This window comes from Rhinoderma darwinii, chromosome 2, assembly GCF_050947455.1.
Source record: "Rhinoderma darwinii isolate aRhiDar2 chromosome 2, aRhiDar2.hap1, whole genome shotgun sequence".
Taxonomy (NCBI): Eukaryota; Metazoa; Chordata; class Amphibia; order Anura; family Rhinodermatidae; genus Rhinoderma; species Rhinoderma darwinii.
Window position 1 is genome coordinate 424,010,545 of NC_134688.1, and position 17,485 is coordinate 424,028,029.

At 41.2% G+C, this 17,485-nt stretch overlaps 1 protein-coding gene across 7 annotated transcripts in view; it reads right to left on the minus strand.

Annotated features, from left to right (window-relative positions):
* The window catches only part of MYO18A (myosin XVIIIA), a 311,527-nt gene that overhangs the window by 32,012 nt on the left and 262,030 nt on the right, over nucleotides 1–17,485 (minus strand). For all 7 annotated transcript variants that reach the window (XM_075854304.1, XM_075854303.1, XM_075854300.1 and 4 more), the window contains 9 exons: nucleotides 17,040–17,167; nucleotides 16,146–16,300; nucleotides 14,110–14,233; nucleotides 12,097–12,297; nucleotides 8,107–8,217; nucleotides 7,277–7,381; nucleotides 7,001–7,147; nucleotides 5,760–5,873; nucleotides 3,363–3,479 (listed from right to left, as the gene is read on the minus strand). In XM_075854304.1, the coding sequence (XP_075710419.1) occupies nucleotides 3,363–3,479; nucleotides 5,760–5,873; nucleotides 7,001–7,147; nucleotides 7,277–7,381; nucleotides 8,107–8,217; nucleotides 12,097–12,297; nucleotides 14,110–14,233; nucleotides 16,146–16,300; nucleotides 17,040–17,167 (1,202 nt within the window). The remainder of the gene's footprint in view (nucleotides 1–3,362; nucleotides 3,480–5,759; nucleotides 5,874–7,000; nucleotides 7,148–7,276; nucleotides 7,382–8,106; nucleotides 8,218–12,096; nucleotides 12,298–14,109; nucleotides 14,234–16,145; nucleotides 16,301–17,039; nucleotides 17,168–17,485) is intronic.

A 17,485-nucleotide genomic window follows, 5' to 3' on the forward strand; every position in this document is an offset into this window, starting at 1 on the left:
ATATTCACTGCTTGAAGGAGTTATACAAAACACACCAAGCCCCAAGGCTCTCAGGCTGAGCTAACTGATCTGCAGAAGAAATCGATTTGCTTTATTTACATTACAAGCAGTTAATCTATTGATAAAGTTGTGCATTTAATTAAACTAGATGTTTCTAAACCGCAGATTTTCGTGCTGGCTGTCTTCTGCTCAAACAGGCAGAGCTTTCAGCTCAATGTGCAATAATCCGAGCTGTAGGGCAAGACCTGCAAAAGGCACATGAGAAACCGTAGTATAGCCATTATATCTGTTGGCAAATACAAATGCTGTGAATACAAGCAAAGGATACACTGCAGTGAAATCTTATTATAGTAGCAAATGGGCACATGCCTGCCAAAGCACCAAATGTAATAGTAGCTGCAACTATGTGTCATAAAAGAAAACCATTTTTTGCTAGTAATCCTGCCTTAATACCACGGTGAAACATTAATACTGGAGTATATTGTTCACCATCACTCTGACGCTTATAGATTTTACGTTTTAGGAAAGCAAATCCAATTCTTAGAGGGCCACGTCATCAGAGTGCCGCATATCATTTTCATCCAGGAGTTTGACATACACAAAGATTTATGGATTTTTTTAGGCTACATTCGGCTGCAGATTTGCCAGGGCTTTCCACCCTTTTTGTAAAACTCTATTCACTAAACTTATACTGTACTTTCTAGCAGGTGTTCAGTGCGGAAACTGAACATAGCCTTGTAGTGCTCTATTTTTATTTATTTTTTGGACTGCGGAGAATACACAATGTGAATGAGTAACTATTGGCCAATTATTAACCTGGGAATGGCACTGAAGCGCATTCAGCTGCTTTCCTGGTGGGTTTTAGGCCAAATATTACTCTATGGACCACCAGTTAGAAGCCACTTCTCCAAAATTCATATTTTTTCTGCTGCGGCACCTATAGAGGGCTACCTTGTAAGTCAATGTCTCATTTCGAGGTAAATATGCCATACATATCTGATAGATGCGGGTTCAAGCTCTGGGACTTGATCCTATGTCGAGATCGGGTGTCCCTGGTAGAGAATGAATGGAGAAGTGACCGCACATGTGCCTAGCTCTTTTTACTCACGTCTATGGGAGGTATGAAAAAAGCAGAGAAAGCATCTCTGAAACTCCCACAGAACAGAAAAGCAAGAGCAGTTCGGCCACCTCTGAATTCATGCTTCACCTGGATATGGCGGCCGTCCCACTAAGCAGGGTGGAGGTTGGGGAACAGCCGCTCTCAACATAGGCGTGGGTCCCAGAGCTGGGACCCGCATCTATCAGACATTTATGGCATATGCTGTGAATATGCCATAAATGTCTAAGATGGAAATAATGCTTTAAAGCAGTGGTGCCCAATCTTTTTTGCACCGAGGACCAGTTTGATGCAGGGACCAGCGGGGCGGGGGTTAGAGTCAGTTCACACATTGCGTAAATATAGCGTATACCTGTATTATAATACCTGTACTCTGCTGCGGAAAATCTGCAGCATAATACAGTAGTAGCAAAGTGGATGAGATAAAACAAGTCTCATCCACACTCTGCGTAAATACTGAGCGGAAAAACGGCTCAGAAATTGATCTGTGGTGCTGAATTTTATTCGGCAGCATGTCAATTGTATTTGTGTAAACGCTGCTTATTTGTTGCGGGTTTTCCCCATTGAATTCAATGGGAGGTGAAATCCACAACAAATAGCAACTGGGGTGTAGCTAAAGGCTCATGGGCCCTGGTGCAAGAATTCAGCTTGGGCCCACCTACCCCTCCCCAACACCACCAGACACCTGAACGCGCCTATGTCCAGCCGCCTTGCCCAACAGTCCCCATGGATGCCCCCACAGTATAATGCCCCAATAGCTGCCTCCATGGTATAATGCCCCCATAGCTTCCCCCACACAGTATAATGTCCCCATAATATAATGCTCCCCATAGCTGCCCCATACAATATAATGCTCCCCATAGCTTCCCCCACACAGTATAATGCCACCCACAGTATAATGCTCCCCATAGCTGCCTCCTCACAGTATAATGCCCCCCCATAGCTGCCCCCTCACAGTATAATGCCCCCACAGTATAATGCACCCCATACAGTATAAGGCAAGCCTTAGCTGCCCCATACAGTAAAATGCTCCCATAGCTGCCCCATACAGTAAAATGCTCCCATCAGCCCCCACTCCCATACCCAGTATAATGCCACCATATGTGCCTAATAAAAAATAACAAAATTACTTACCTATCCCCGTTCCCACGACAGGTGGAGGATCCTTCTCCTCCGGTCTGTGCTATGAGTGACTCGGCACAGACAGGCGCGATGACATCACAACATCGCGCCTGCCTGCGCTGAGCCGCTCACGGCAGAGTGAATGCTGGGGCAAGGAGCTATCACTCTTGCTCCAGCATTCAATTCAACTGTAACTGCATCCTAAGGATGCAGATGCAGTTGGAACTGGGACCTGCAGCGGTTACATGGAATGAAACATCATCCCAGGAGGCCGGTCTGGATGACATTAGAGGGCCGGCCTCCTGGGATGAAGCTTCACCCCATGTGACTGCTGCTGCAGCCAATCACAGGCGGAAGCGGTCTCCTGGGATGGAACGTCATTCCAGGAGGCCTGCTCAGCAGTTTTCCACAACGGACATTCCAGGTGAAAAACTGCACCACAGTTTGGTGTGGCTTTTCACCTGAAATTCCCTGAGGCCACTGGGGCGGATACCAGATAGCGCGGCCCGGTACCAAACGATCCACGGCCCGGTGGTTGGGGATCACTGCTTTAAAGGATAACTAAACCTTCAAATAACTTCTGACATGTCAAAGTGACATGTCAGAAGTTTTAATCAGTGTGGGTCCGAGCACGGAGACCCCCACTGATCGCTAAAACGAAGAGGCAGAAGTGCTCGGGGAAGCCACTTGATTTCTGATCGGATTTTCTCGGAAAGTCGGGCAATTGGGGTATGGGCTGAATAGAAAGTCTATGAGCCCGTAAATACATAGACTTTCCAAGAAAAGCCGATCAGAAATAAAGCGACTCAGCGCTCACCCGAGCACTTCTGCCACTTTGTTTAGCGATTGGTGGGGGTCTCAGTGTTCAGACCCCCATTAATCAAAACTTCTGACTTGTCACTATGACATGTCAGAAGTTTGGAAAGTTTAGTTACCCTTTAAGGAAAAAATGAATTTTTCATGAGAACATGTATTATTACGAAGGATAAACCTCAACACCGAAAAGAAACAAGAAACAGCTATGCCCAATATCAGCACCCACAAGGTGTGTATGTATATATATATTTATTTTGGGTATTGATAATATATATATTGTAACACAGAACAGTCTCTGGGGCATCACCTGAGCTACAGCTGCCTTGTGTTTCTTCATCATCTCATTCATGTCCTCCTGGTCCTCCTCCATTCTGCTCTGTAAGTCATTCTTCTCCCTCTGCAGGCGGCTGATTTGCTCCTCCAGCTGTCAATTAAAAATACAGAATCTGTTATAAATGAGCAAATCCTACAGAGAAAGACACCTAAACATTAAACTATAATTTTTCATTAAAGATTCTTGTCCCCTTCACCATTTCTAAGTTACCTGTATAAATTCTATGTGATTAAAGATGATCTTAAAGTGACAATGATACTCAATACATTACTCTCTTTAATAGTAGTGACCAACAAATTACAAACCTGGTAATGAAATCTAAAATATTAGGGTTTTAAAACCACAGCCATAGGTTAAGAAGCAGTTATGCAGCGAGTGATGAGGACAATATCATATCAGGGTATGAAAATCCAATTTTATTTATTACATTTTACATTGTACCTAACACAAAACTAAACACTTCATGCAAATACAGAAACTCAGTCTACCCATGTTTCAAGTAAACTTCTGGGCTGCGGTCTTGTCACAGCGCCCCTGCCATGCCAGTGCTTGCTAGGAATCTTAATAACCGCTGATGAGAGGTAATTATACTGCCCGCATATCGCAGGCGGACTCCAACACGGTGTCCTTGAATTTGCACACAAGGCACGCCAAAGTATTGAGTGAAGCATAGAAAAGCGACTTTCTTTGCACTTGACAAACATAGTGTTCTTTGTTAGAAATTTTAACCTGATGTATTGAAAGGATCACCAACTCTTATAGTAGTTGAGAAACACTGGTAAATGGCATACTATAGACAATAGCTTTAAAAAAACATTATTCTGAAAGTTTTCAGATATTCTATGCGGCATAGCGGCTGAAGGCAGAAAGCGACTGTGCTGGAATTGGGAGGGGTAGAGCGGTTAATAAAGAGAATAATGCTGGCTTCAGAAAGTTAATGAATCTATTAGCACATCATTCCGAAGCAAAACGACTTCTCTGGCTCTGGCTTTGCTGTCATCTATCTTATTATTACTGGGGGGGAAACTGGACACCGCTTACGAGAGGAATTTATTAAACTTAGTTAAAATGTCATTCCAAGGCTGCCTGCCCCCGCTACCCGTATCGTTTCCACATGATGATAAAAGCGAACAGAGTAAATGTATCCAGCAGCAGAGAGGTTAATGGAGGACAAAACTTTGTTAAAGACTCAATGCAGCTCACAGTGCGGCCTGCGTTATTTTATTATTCAATAAATCTAGGACATTTAACCAGTATCATAAGAACCAATTACATTACAAGCAGTTTTTCTTTTAAAAAGAGAGAAAATGCTCTGTACGGTAATATTACATATAAGAAATCAAGATACATAATCCTGTAATACAGCCATGGAGCAATAAACTCTTACAAGAGGAGTCAAAATTCAAACAAACATATTCATTGCCCTTGGATATAGCAGCAGTATTGCTGTGCAATAACAATCCCGTCCAAAGCACAGGTCTGTAAACTGTTGGTGTTCAGTATAGTGGATACCATATAAAAAAACAGCATAAGTAGATGTGAAGGACAAGTCCTAGAATACAGGTCCCCCAAACAAGATGAGTAGATGGGAAAGGGCAAATGGGATACAAAGTAAAAGGACAATAGAGTTGTGTGTGTCCCAAAACCGGAGTGGATAAGTCAGATCAAAAAGCAGGGACATGGCCCAGACAAAGAATAGATGACAAAGAGATTATGGGGACCTAAGAGGAGTAATAAAATATGTGCCAATTTCATAACCGACCTGGGATCTTTTTTTTTTTTTTAGCAAGTTAAAAGTTTACATACCAGCCATAAAGTGGCATAAGAAACTGTCTAACAGATCTAGCGACTTGTGCCACATGGGTCATCTCCATGAATGTGCCACAATTTGTGCCATGTTTGCAGACTTCTAAATTTATGCCTATTAAGACACATTTGATGAGAAAGAGAGAGAAGGAGCGCACGAGAAAAATAAAACAAAAGAGGGAGAGAGAGAGAGAGAGAGAAAAAAAAGAAAGAAAGTGAAAGAAAATAAGAGAGAAAAAGAAAGAGAAATAAGGAAAGACAAAAGTGCAGAAAATAGATAGAACTCTAACAGTGGCGGAGTGCTCGGCACCCCTTTGTACTGGGGCGGAGGCTTGACTATAGTGTTACTGGGGGTGCTCTGGCTTCCTTCCACACTCCAGAAACACGGTTAAATAAATGAATTTCCAATGAAGCCGGCCCTAGAGTATGTGTGCATGCATGAGATAGGGAAATTACATTTTGAGCCCCAGGGAAACAGGGATCAATAGGAGTGCATTCTCTGTACATCGCTGCAGGATATGTTGGCTCTATGCAAAGAACGTTTTATAAAGAAATAAACCTTACCGCAGTCTTCGCTTTGGAAATATCATCGATCTGAAGATGGAGATCCTCCATTTCAACTTCCATAGATTTTCGAGACTTTACTGCAGCCGCGCAAGTAAATTCAGATTCTTCCAGCTGTGATTAAAACACAGAATTCAATAAGACTGTTCGACAAGGACTTGGGCTATCAATACTGTATCTCCCAGAGATGTGAATTACAGCCTGCACTGCATAGATGGTAAGTGTACGAGTGGAGGGGAAAAGAAGCAGCAGCAATGGTATGAAAACACATAAAACTAAACGCATTCACATCAGCCAGTGCCAGCCTTGGGGAGATACACAAAAGTTTCTTTTAATGGGCCGTTGTCTCAATTCCCATGGAATTCCTATAAAACATCTCTTGCTGCTACAAGCCAGACAGCCTGTATACATGCATGATAGCAGATACTTAAAGGCAGATATACAGCCGTGTCATGGCTGGTAAAATATTTCCCCAGAAGTAAATAACATTGCAGCAAACAGAATTTATGGTCTGACAGTACTAGGAGGGAGAAGACATCCTGGGCCAGCCACACTGAACAGGAGCCCGGGCACCAATCTGCTTTACATTATGAAATGGCCTCTTGGGGATTTCTCTGTTTTCTGATCATTATTTTACCCCTTCAGAGTACACTTGAGCGCAGACAGGAGCTCGGAGGCTGTAACGCCTTTATCAAGAAGCTGTCACAGGAGCCATGGCATCTTTTTCTACACTGCACTGTTTTTTTATAATTATTGTTTTTCAGAAAAGTTATCAAAAGTTGCGAAACACATTTTGCTATGATAACAATAAAGGCATTTAAAGGCCATATTACAGGCCAGTGCACATGCAATCTGTACATGTGCACCGGCCAATTTAGGTCGGTGCTAAGAGCACCAATCAACGAGACAGTTGGTGATCGGCGCTCGTTTGCTCCTGTCACATGGAGTTATGTATGGGGACAAGTGCTCGTTACTCCGATCCGCTCATCCCATACATTATCTGGTCGGCAGCGCACCTCAGTTTGCACAGGGAGATGAGCTGCCGACAACGATAATATTTCAGTTTTTTAAAACGATACGATCAGCAGATGATTGAGCGTTTGCTCGTTCATCTGCTGATCGCTGCCCTGTTTACACAGGGCAATTATCGGCAACGAGTGTTCTATGAACGCATGTCTGCCCGATAATTGCCCAGTCTTAACAATGAAGCTTCAGGCTTTACACATTCACACCATAACTACCTGGCTCCTTAGTTGTGCAATCTCCCTTTTGCTAGGAGCATTGCTCTTTAAGTGATCCAGCATGATCTGTGCATCGGCAAGCAGCGCTTTTGTTCTCTTCAGGTCCTTTCGTAGGCGTTTCTCAGTTTCAAAGTCACGCTGACTGACCTAGAGCCAATATAACAGTATGAATTATTATCCTGATGCCAGGTGCTGGCCTAGTACAAACTGCTTCGAGCTCTAAGGCTGGTAGCATGCATGACTGCTTGTACTGACCTTTTTTATTTTTAAACATACCTGTTCGCTAACAGAATTTAATCTGCTTTCCAGGTCTCTCTTCTCTCTCAGGACCTTCTGTTTATCCTCATATTCCTCTTCTAATTGAACTTCCATCTGCTTCAGCTATTCAGAGGGAAATGGAACGGATGTTAAAAGAACAGCGTCTACAATTATATGACATTGAAAATCAAATCCAATTCAGGTTTATCAGCAATGAGCAAACAGTTAATCGGATTTTTTTTATTTCTCAACAACTTTTTGTCCAAAGTACGTAACGGCATACCCTCATGCCCACTTCATACACTCCATTCCATTTATAAATGTAAGGGAAGTAGGGACCGGCTAGTAAATAAAAGTCCAATGGGTCTAAGCTGCAATACCAGACACAGCCTATGGACAAGAGTGGCACTGTTTCGAAAATAAAGCAGTCACAATTTTGTAATCTGTTCATCCCCTTTAAGGACAAGGTATGTAACAAATGGAAAACGTCACGATAATGCTACTCCAACCCTTGTCTGGAGTTTTATATGAATTAAAATAAACTGGGATAAGTAATAGAACAATAGTTATAAGGGCATATGGACAACATTCCCCCCCCCCCCCCATTCTTCCAGCGTTAAGAAGTCTTGTGTTGTCACTCTGCCCATTGAAATGTTATGTAATACATGGTCGCGTTGAGTCCGCCAGACTCGGAGCTGCTCCTTGCAGTGGCTCTCTGCTCTTGCTCATAAAAGGGGGTTCTGAGCAGGGTACCCTCTATATGACATCGACATGCTCTAATGGATTGGGATAACCTCTTTATGGCTGCTACATTGCGTCAGCCGCAATGAATAGACTGGCAGCATTACCTTTTTCTGACATGACTGCCGGATCTCCTCCACTTCTTCATCTTTGTTCTCAAGTTCCTTGGAGTGTGACTGCCTGAGTCGCTCCATCTCCATCTCCAGGCGTAGTTTTGACTAAAAGGAAAAAACAAACCAACATACTTTTACCTGAATATTAATGGAACTGACAAACCTATTGTTCTTCTTACATCTAAGCTATTTGCTACAATCCTATGTTCCAAAAATATTCTTACACAACTAATACTTTCAAATACTTGTTCTTTTGCATGACATTTAATTGTGGAAGAGGGATCATAACTGGTTTTCTTTTCCACTAGTACTGCAACGAAAAATGTTAGCTTTGGTGGAGTTTTCAATATTCTTTCTTCATCCCTTAAAGGGGATATTGGAAATTAAAAAAAAAAAAAAAGCGTCCGACCCCCCCCCCCCCCCCATTAGAGACAGTGCCACTTCTGTCCATGGGATGTGTCTGGTATGGCAGCTTAGTCCCAATCAAGAAAAGGGGGTTGAGCTGACATACCAGACCTATCCCACGGACAGGAGTGGCACAGACATTTTTTCTAATCTCATACAACCCCTTAAAGGGAGAGGGAATACAAAATCTCAGGTCAACTCCGCATCACCACCTGTTTAAAGAAAATGAAAATATAGATGACGCCTGGCAATCAATTCACTGGCAGCAAAAATGCCAGCCGCTGGGAGTGATTGGAGGCTGATGAGACCACTGCTAGTCTCGGCAGCCACAGATCCCTGGTGAGTTTAACATTGGGCTGATGACCCAGAACGACATTTTAATGTAATGTGGCATTCCCCCTTAGACCCTTCTGTGGTCCTTAGTGTAAAGCTAACACTGTTTGGCATAATAGTATAGGATCATGGAAAAGTAATGCCACTGTATAACAAAGTGAAAAACAGGATCCTAGACTTCAGTGTGCCTTTGTGTGTAGTGATCACTGTCAATGTACAAACTTTACAGCAAAACCCTTAGTCCGTTGTCCACACGAGAGAGATTTTGGAAGTCGTTATCCTGCAAGCATGAAAAGATCCATCAAAATAGAGAGAAGTATATCTGTAAAACACACCCTAGATGGCACTTAAGCAGAGTGACTGCCCCAGAGAGGTGCGTGCAAAATGCCTGCTCACAGCTCTCGGGCCACATTTTCTGCAAAAAAGTTGATATAAGCAGTGAAGAGAGAGCTGCAAGTGCTGAACATATAGTAACAGAGGCCAGACAAGTCTCCTGATGACCATTCATCTCTCTGGCCCAGTCGCTGACTCTGCAATCGCTCCCTGATGTAAGGACAGCTAATGGCACTTCTTTAACTTTTACAGCTACCAACAGGAAGATATATGGAAAACGGCCAAAGAACAGCCCAGGGAGGAGGCCGAGCAGCGGATGAACATGAATTCTTACTGACTGTAGTTCATTTTATTATTACTATTATTCTAACAGTGACTTGCTTGAATGGCCAGGAATCAGAGCTTCTCACTGTACTGCTTTCCTTTAGAAACAAGGCAGATATCCTAAGAAATGAAACCTTTCCACAATAGACCCAAAACGTCTTTAAAATTTAGTTAACAGGGTTCTAAACTAAAACAAAATGAAGAGAAAGCTGTACAGTCAAGCTATGCTATCCCCATATCCCATGTGTTATTAATCAGATTTTTCTAAAAAAATAAATTAAGCCCTAAATTTCTAAAATAACCACAGAATAATCTTAAAAAAAAAAAGTCATCTTTTGATGTAAACACTAACTTCAGGCAGAATTAGAAGATACTGAGCTATACTGTTTACCGACTATTTCAAGTGTAATATTAATCAGTGTATCGCAGCAATATAATGGTGATATGCTTTTAAAGAGGACCTGTCACTAGTTCATATAAGTTGAACTGGTTAACTGACCTAAATAGTGCCGTCTCCCTGGGTCCAGCACTGTTTTTTGTAGGCTGCTCCATTCCAGAGATATGGCCCACTGGAGTGTCTCTTTATATGCTAATTTGTGGTGGTTAGCCAGCAGGGTGGAGCTAGCTTCCCTGCCTCTGATACTGACCAATCAGTGCGAGGCAGAATGAGGGTGGTTTACGCCCTGTTGGATAACTACAGCAAATTAGCATAAAGGGAGCCAACACAAGGGTGGGCCGTATCTCGGGGGAAGGAGAGTCCAAGAAAAATAAAACTAAAACCTGGGCTGGAATCAGGAAGACTGTGCTATTCAGATCAGTTAGCCAGTCCAAGTTATATGACCTAGTGACAGGTTCTCTTTAATCAGGCATGCAGAAAATCTAGTAATACGGTACATGTCTCCAGCACAGAACATAAATGGAATTTAACAAAATCAAAAGTAGAATAAGGAAGGTTGAGTTTTCCTTCTGAATGCTCTCTATCTTTACAAGTGAGTTATATGTACTTATCTACGACCATGAGATAATCTGGCACCTATCTGGTGCCATTGAAGCCGGATTAAAGGAATTTTACTGTATATATTTAAATAAGCATAAGCGTATCAAAGCATTTTGGTTAACGCTTAGAAATATACTTTGCTCTTCCATTGCTCGGGTTGGGTTGACATCACATCTTATAATATAAATAGTTAGAATTCTGTACTGTGTCTGATCTATTCCAAAATCCTTTCCAATATCACTATTTAAATCCTTATTTCATGTCCTCATCTCTCACAGTAAGCCATTACGATTTACGGCTTCAAGCACACAATAGTCCAGAGAGTCTTAACTAAAATTACGGTCATGAAAAGAAAAACTTGTGTCGATATCCTGAAAATCAAGAGCTATGTTGTACATCCTTCTGAATCCTAGTTAGTCACGCACCAACACTTTTCTAAAGTAGATCTTTTTCAAACATAAAACAGAAGTTTAAACCTGAATGAAAAAGATCAAATGTAAAAAAATGTATAACCTGAGAAAACAATGGCAACATGATCCGGAGAGACATATGAAAAAGACTGGATATGTATTTTAGGGATCTATAGTGAACGGCAATTCCATAATATAATATTTTATTCTGCGGAGGACACAGAAAGGTAATTGAACTTTCCCGCCGCTGCCTTACTCAGGACAACCACCTTTCTTCGGCTGCTACCCCGATAATGAGCTACATCCCCTACAATGCAGTACCCCATGGTGGCCATTATATTCAGTCAACAAAGTCTCCCAGAGCGAGTGCACCTTTTTTGCAGGGGCTCTCTGCTCTGGTTAATAGAAGTGAATAGAATCCCTAGTGGGGCCCCATCTATGGTCTTCATATGTCTTTAAAGGGAATATTAACCAGATTGTTCCTATTTATATAGACAACTAAGAGAAAATTGCTATTAAGACAATTGCCTAATACATGGCTCTGCAATGGAGCATGAAATCTCATTGAAGGAAAAGCTGTGGCGTACTGCACAACTGTTCATATAAATGTTACATCCCCATAAACATTTCAGACATTGGAGTAGGTTTACTATTCAAATGAAGTCAGAATTCTGGCCTACACTCTATGCGCCACATTCGTTAACCGTTTTAGACACTTTTTACAACAAGCTCAACAGTGGGGTGTGGCTTAGTGGGAAAGAGGTGTGGTCTAGAAATATGGGGTAAAGTTTAAAATGTGAGATTGTGTGCCAAAATTTTGGTGAAAAGACTGCCGTCAACACAAGCCAACTAATAGTTGTTATAAGGAAAAGTGTCTAGCTAGATGAGTAAAATATACCATTCAGTATGCACCACTATGATAAAATTGGCGCATTTTCGGACTACCTTGTCTAAAACGTACACAGCAATAGTAAATCTGCCCCACTCTGCGATTCATGTTTCCTCATGCCTCTCGTGTGCACAAGTAGCACTTCCACGCACAGATCCAGTCCATCTAAGTGAATCAGCAGATCTAGGTAATTTTTTAGGCACGTACTCTCATCATTTATGCCCCAAAACAGTTAAATAAATGTGTTGTAAATGCTGTAACTTTATTCTCTCAATGGGCATCAATGGACAAACCTGCTCCAACATTTGAATGCTTCCTGCTTGCTCGTCAAGCTCCTCTTCTTGATCTTTAACTTTGGCTTCCAAATCTCGAAGCTGTTTCTTGACCTTTGCAAGAGAAGCCTCATCCTTGGACTCCTGAGAGGAGACATCCTGAAGTTCAACCTCCAGCTGTTCAACCTTATGCGTGAGGACTAAAATCTCGGAGTCTTTCTCCTGATAAAGAAAAAACCGCAATCCGAGAGATATATCAAAGAACGAACATATAAATATTTGTATACAGCAATTTTATAAAAAGGAGAAATATTAAATGATGACCCGAAACACATGAAAACACACTGCAAAACTGATGTCATTACTATAGGAAAAAGATGGGTTATTTTCAGTTGAAACAAGTATCAGAGCAGGTATAAAAAGAGGCAAAATTACAGTAAAGCACTGGCTTATTGATTTTAAAGAAGTTTAAGCTGGCGGAAGAGAGAATAAAATGTTATCCCGCTGAGATAAGCATGCCATGCAGTGCGGGTATTTATAAATGAAACAGAGCCTTTTAAATTCACAAATGCTCACTAATTCCAGGACCATGTGAGGAAATCATTTTGCGGAGAAGAGATATTTATTTGTTAGTTGCAGGTGTTAATATTTTGATTCTTTTTTCTTAAAAACATCTTTGAAATGCTTTAGTCTATAAAACTCAGCTTCATACTTAAAGTGACACTACATTATAGCCACCATAACTAGTACGTTAGGGAATTGCATTATGAGCAATTTTCTAATTCATTATCTAAATTGATCCCTTTACAGGTGGGATTGCTCCGCAGAATAGGGGTGCCCTTTATGGCTCCCTACATTCTGTGAACGAAGAAAGCAGGGAGGCTGTGCCAATAAACGTATAGGCATCAGAACAGCCCTTGTCCTCTCTTCATTCCCAAAACACTGCTATTGCTCTATTCACTATTCTCTATTCCCGGACTCGCAATTTCTGAAAGTAAAGCTTCATTCCTAAAAATATCCAATAAAATATGTAGGACATTAAGATACCGAGTTCACCATTCAAGAAAATGAATTTTGTACAGAATAATCAACATTCTCTACATAAATTTTAAACTTTTATATATCGGATACTCTGCCACTCTGTGGGTGTTATGGGGATAGTGCAGTACTGACTCATAGCTTCAAATCCACGCCTAAATCTACAAAGAATCTGGATGTTTTCCGTCTATTCATGTGGGTTTCAGCCAGGCACATGAGTCATCCAACAATTTAAAAACATAAAAAATTTAAGTAAATTAAAGGCTATGAAAACCTTTGAATTTTTTTTTAACTATTATTAAATCAATGTTTTTTGTGATTTCAAAACACTTCTTAAATTGACTTTTTCCATTTTTTATTTTTTTACAATACAGCTTCTATGTATCCTGTGTAACCTTCTTTTTCAGCCGATTGTATGAGAGTGGGTCCTGCGTGTCTCTGAAAGTTAGATGTGAACGATATTAGTTGGATCCTAAGTTAGATGTAATCGATATTGGATCCTGCAGAACTTACATGTGATCGATATTGATGAACTTCGATGTGATCAATATAAGGTGGATCCCTGTGTGTCAGACACACGCAAAACCCACTCGCAGCCAAGCCGTCAGTTAAACTGAACTAACAGTCAGCTCAGAACGAACGATACAGTTGCTATGTATAGGATACATAGAATCTGTATCCTAAAAAGTAGTTTTTAATGAAAGACCATATTAAAAAAAATGCTTAAAAAAAAATTAAATATCACAATAAAACTGATTTATTAAAAAAAAAAAAAAAAAAAAAAGGATTCCGTATCCGAGAAAGGGATATTTTATTACGGAGGACAGAAACCAATGTTAATGTAATTCTTCTGTGTATTGTGCTGCTGAATATGTAGGTAATGTATACTATACATACAACTTAGCATATTTCTGCTAATGAGCAGTATGTTTAACGGTTGTATTTGCTCATTTACATTTTGACATTAGACAGAGCTCACAAGGTTAGCGGACGTACCTCCAGCTGTTGTTGGACGCTGAACACCTCCGAAGTAAAAACGTCCTTTTCTCGGCTCAGCTTTTCTTTCAGCGTCTTCTCTCTCTGTGCCTCCTCTTGTGCCTGTGCCAGCTCAGTGTCAAACCTGGAAGAAATGTCTTGGTTAAAAGTGTATTTCCATAGATTTAAACAAGCATGTTCACTACACAATCCTAGGTATAAGAGACTTCTAAACCGGTGTTTAAAAAGTCAGGAAGAACGGAGAGAGGGAGGGCACTGGACCTTGGGGTGACCGGTGACAAAGAAATGAGTCCTATGAGGGCCAACAATGGTAGCATCAGACAGCTGCTTCCCATCTCAAAAAACTAAAGCAGAAGTATGAAAACAAGCAGCAGAAAGACTGTTCACTTTTGTGCAGGAACTGTGTTCAGGTGCACAATTTTTAATTTTTTTTCCTTTTGGCTGGAAGTGTGCTGTAAATTTCAGCACAATACATGTAGGTGAGGTTTTTAGACCACCATTTACACATTGGGGGGAATGCAACACATTTATTAAAAGGAGAATGTCTCTTAATAAATGTGTAGAACCTTTCGGCCGACTGTGCGCCTCAATTGTGGTGCAACAACCGCGGACATGCGCCATCCATTCTCCCTTCAGATCAGACATACTATAAAATAAAAAAAGTAGGAGGCCTTTACCTTGCAACTCCCCACAAATCTACATCAGCTGGGAGATGGAGTAGATTTGCACTATAAATTACGTTGACGTTAACCCCCCCCATTTAGAGCCACGCCCCCTTTTCAGAAAAGATTAAAGGCAACGCAAAAGAACCAAAAACTTGCAATTTGTGACTTTTGACCTTTTTATGACTTTTTTACGGCATAAAACTGGCGTAGAAAGGTAATCAGTTATCAGCTCCCCCCACAGATTTTTAAGGCTGCAGATTCCTTCAGCCCACAGCATGCCCATCATGTTGAAGATTTGCTGCGGATTTCACTCTACGCAATGCAAAGCTGCCACATCTGAACTGTTTTCCTATCTCTATAGTAGGTTCCTTCTTTGCCATCCAGGACACAGGGCTTTATAGGGACAATAGTCCTAGTCTAAAGTCCAAAGTGGGATATATGGTCTATTGTAAGTACATCAGAGATGACACCCGGACCCCGCACCGATCAGCTGCTCCGGCTGCCTCTGAGCCCTGGATGTCCATGCCTGAAGCAGATGGCTCCAATGACGGAATAGCGGCCGAGCTGCAGTACTGTTGCTCTGCTCCTATTCAAGTGAATAGGAGTAGAGTTGCTGTTCTGCAGCATGGCCGCTATGCAGTAGTCGTAGCCATCTGCTTCCATCCTGAATAACATCCGGCGCCCGGTGGCAGCTGATCGGTGCGGGGTCCGGGTGTGGTCTCTGATTTACTATTTACCAATAGACCATATGTCCCAATATGGACTGTAGACTAGGACTATTATCCCTATAATGCCCTGTGTTCTGGATGGCTAACAAGGAACCTACTACTCACCATCATGAAACCACAGGTGCTAGTTTTAAACTTTTAGTAGGTCCTACTAAAAGTTTAAGACTAGCACCTGTGGTTTCATGATCATCTTTGGCATTACAGGTAGTTTGTTCGGAAGGTGTAATTTAACACAGTAATATTTCTTCGGAGGTGTAAAATTATTTATCATTTCTAGATTACATAGAACTTCATAGATTATTACAATAATACAGTTAAACAAAGTGCAGACCGTCACATTTAAATAAAAAAAAATATATACAATGAGTTGAGATATATACAGTAATCATTGACAATTTAGAGAACAGATTATGGGGTATGGCATGATAGTAAACGGTTATTTCTTAACATACAATGACAAAGACAGACTGCAATAGGATAGTGTCTTGAAATGTAGAAATGATTATGTGACAAGTAAAAAATATACATTAATGAACACCAATGCATCCTACTTATTGGGTCATCAGAAATACAGCTTTCAAAATACTTAATCTCTTCTCTGAAAACGAGTACTAAACCAAGGAGAATTTATAACATGACTGACCTTCGCTGCTTCTTCTCAAGTTCATGATTTCGTCCCTGGTGCCCTTCTAAATGGAGCTTGGTATCTTGCAGCTCAGCCGTCAGCCTCTGGCACTTCTTTTTCAGTTGCTGCAGCGCTCTCTGAGTCTCATCATTGTCTGCCTGCAGATCTGCAAGCTAAACGTAGAAAAGTTTTATGTACAGAGCCGACAAGTGTAAAGCTTAAAGAATGGATACAACTTTCTTGACCTTGAGGTATCAATGTCACGGAAAGTGTTTCTACTTGACATAACTCTATGCATTTAATATAAAAATAGAAAATCGCTAATATTATAGGAGAATGTATCATCTTATAACTTCAGTAAGAACAATTATTTCTAAGGGCTTATTGAGACGAACGTTGAAACATCCGTGTGACGGCCTTTTTTTAATGGCCGTCACACGGCTGCCTGTATTTCTTTCTAGGAGGCTATTCACATCGCCGTTGTTTTAACGGACTGTGAAAAAATAGGTCAGGTCCTTTTTCTGTCCGTTTTCACAGATTCCTCAATAGACTCAAGTCTATGAGGGATCCGTGAAGACGGGTCCCGCACGGGTGTAAATTGGCTATGAAAAAGGTCTGATCTTCACGGCAGATTTGACACACGTTCGTCTGAATAAGCCCGAAGGGATTTATTGTCTGCATGTCCTGAATATGGATTAAGCAAATTGCTGCCTTTATTCAGTGAAGAGCATCTTCACCAAAGTATTAAATTCATACTGCAAGAAGTAAACCTAGAGGTGGCCGTTAACATCAATTCAAGACTAAAAATACAGCATGAATATCCACATAGACCATTGTGTCTTCTGCCTCTCCCCATACATTGAGCAAACTATCATAGAGAAATCCATTAGTAAAAATGGCAACCAAACTTACTCTGCGTTCCAGCTGCCTCTTACTCTGCTGTTCCACTTCCAGTTTATCCTCAAACTCTTGCTGCATCCGTTTCCTTGTGAAGTCAATCTCACGTACAGATCGCTCGTATTTGAGCCGCCATTCTCCACCTGAAAAGCGAACACAAAGAAATAGAAGGAATTATTCAGGACAACAAATATTGAGACTAGCGTACTACACGTGTACAGTGATTGACTACAAAAAATAATATTTAGGGCTCCATGTATGATCCGGTGTGTATATATACACACACAGGTCATGCTTGAGAAAGGCCCCATGGAGTAAGGCCGAAACGTCGCATGTGGTGAATAAATCCACTTATTTCACGAACTTTGGAGTGCTGTCCTGTATTTTGGAGTTCTTTGACTGTGTATCTAGGGACACTGGTCACGTGTCCAGACGGGTATATTGCACCCTATACATACGGA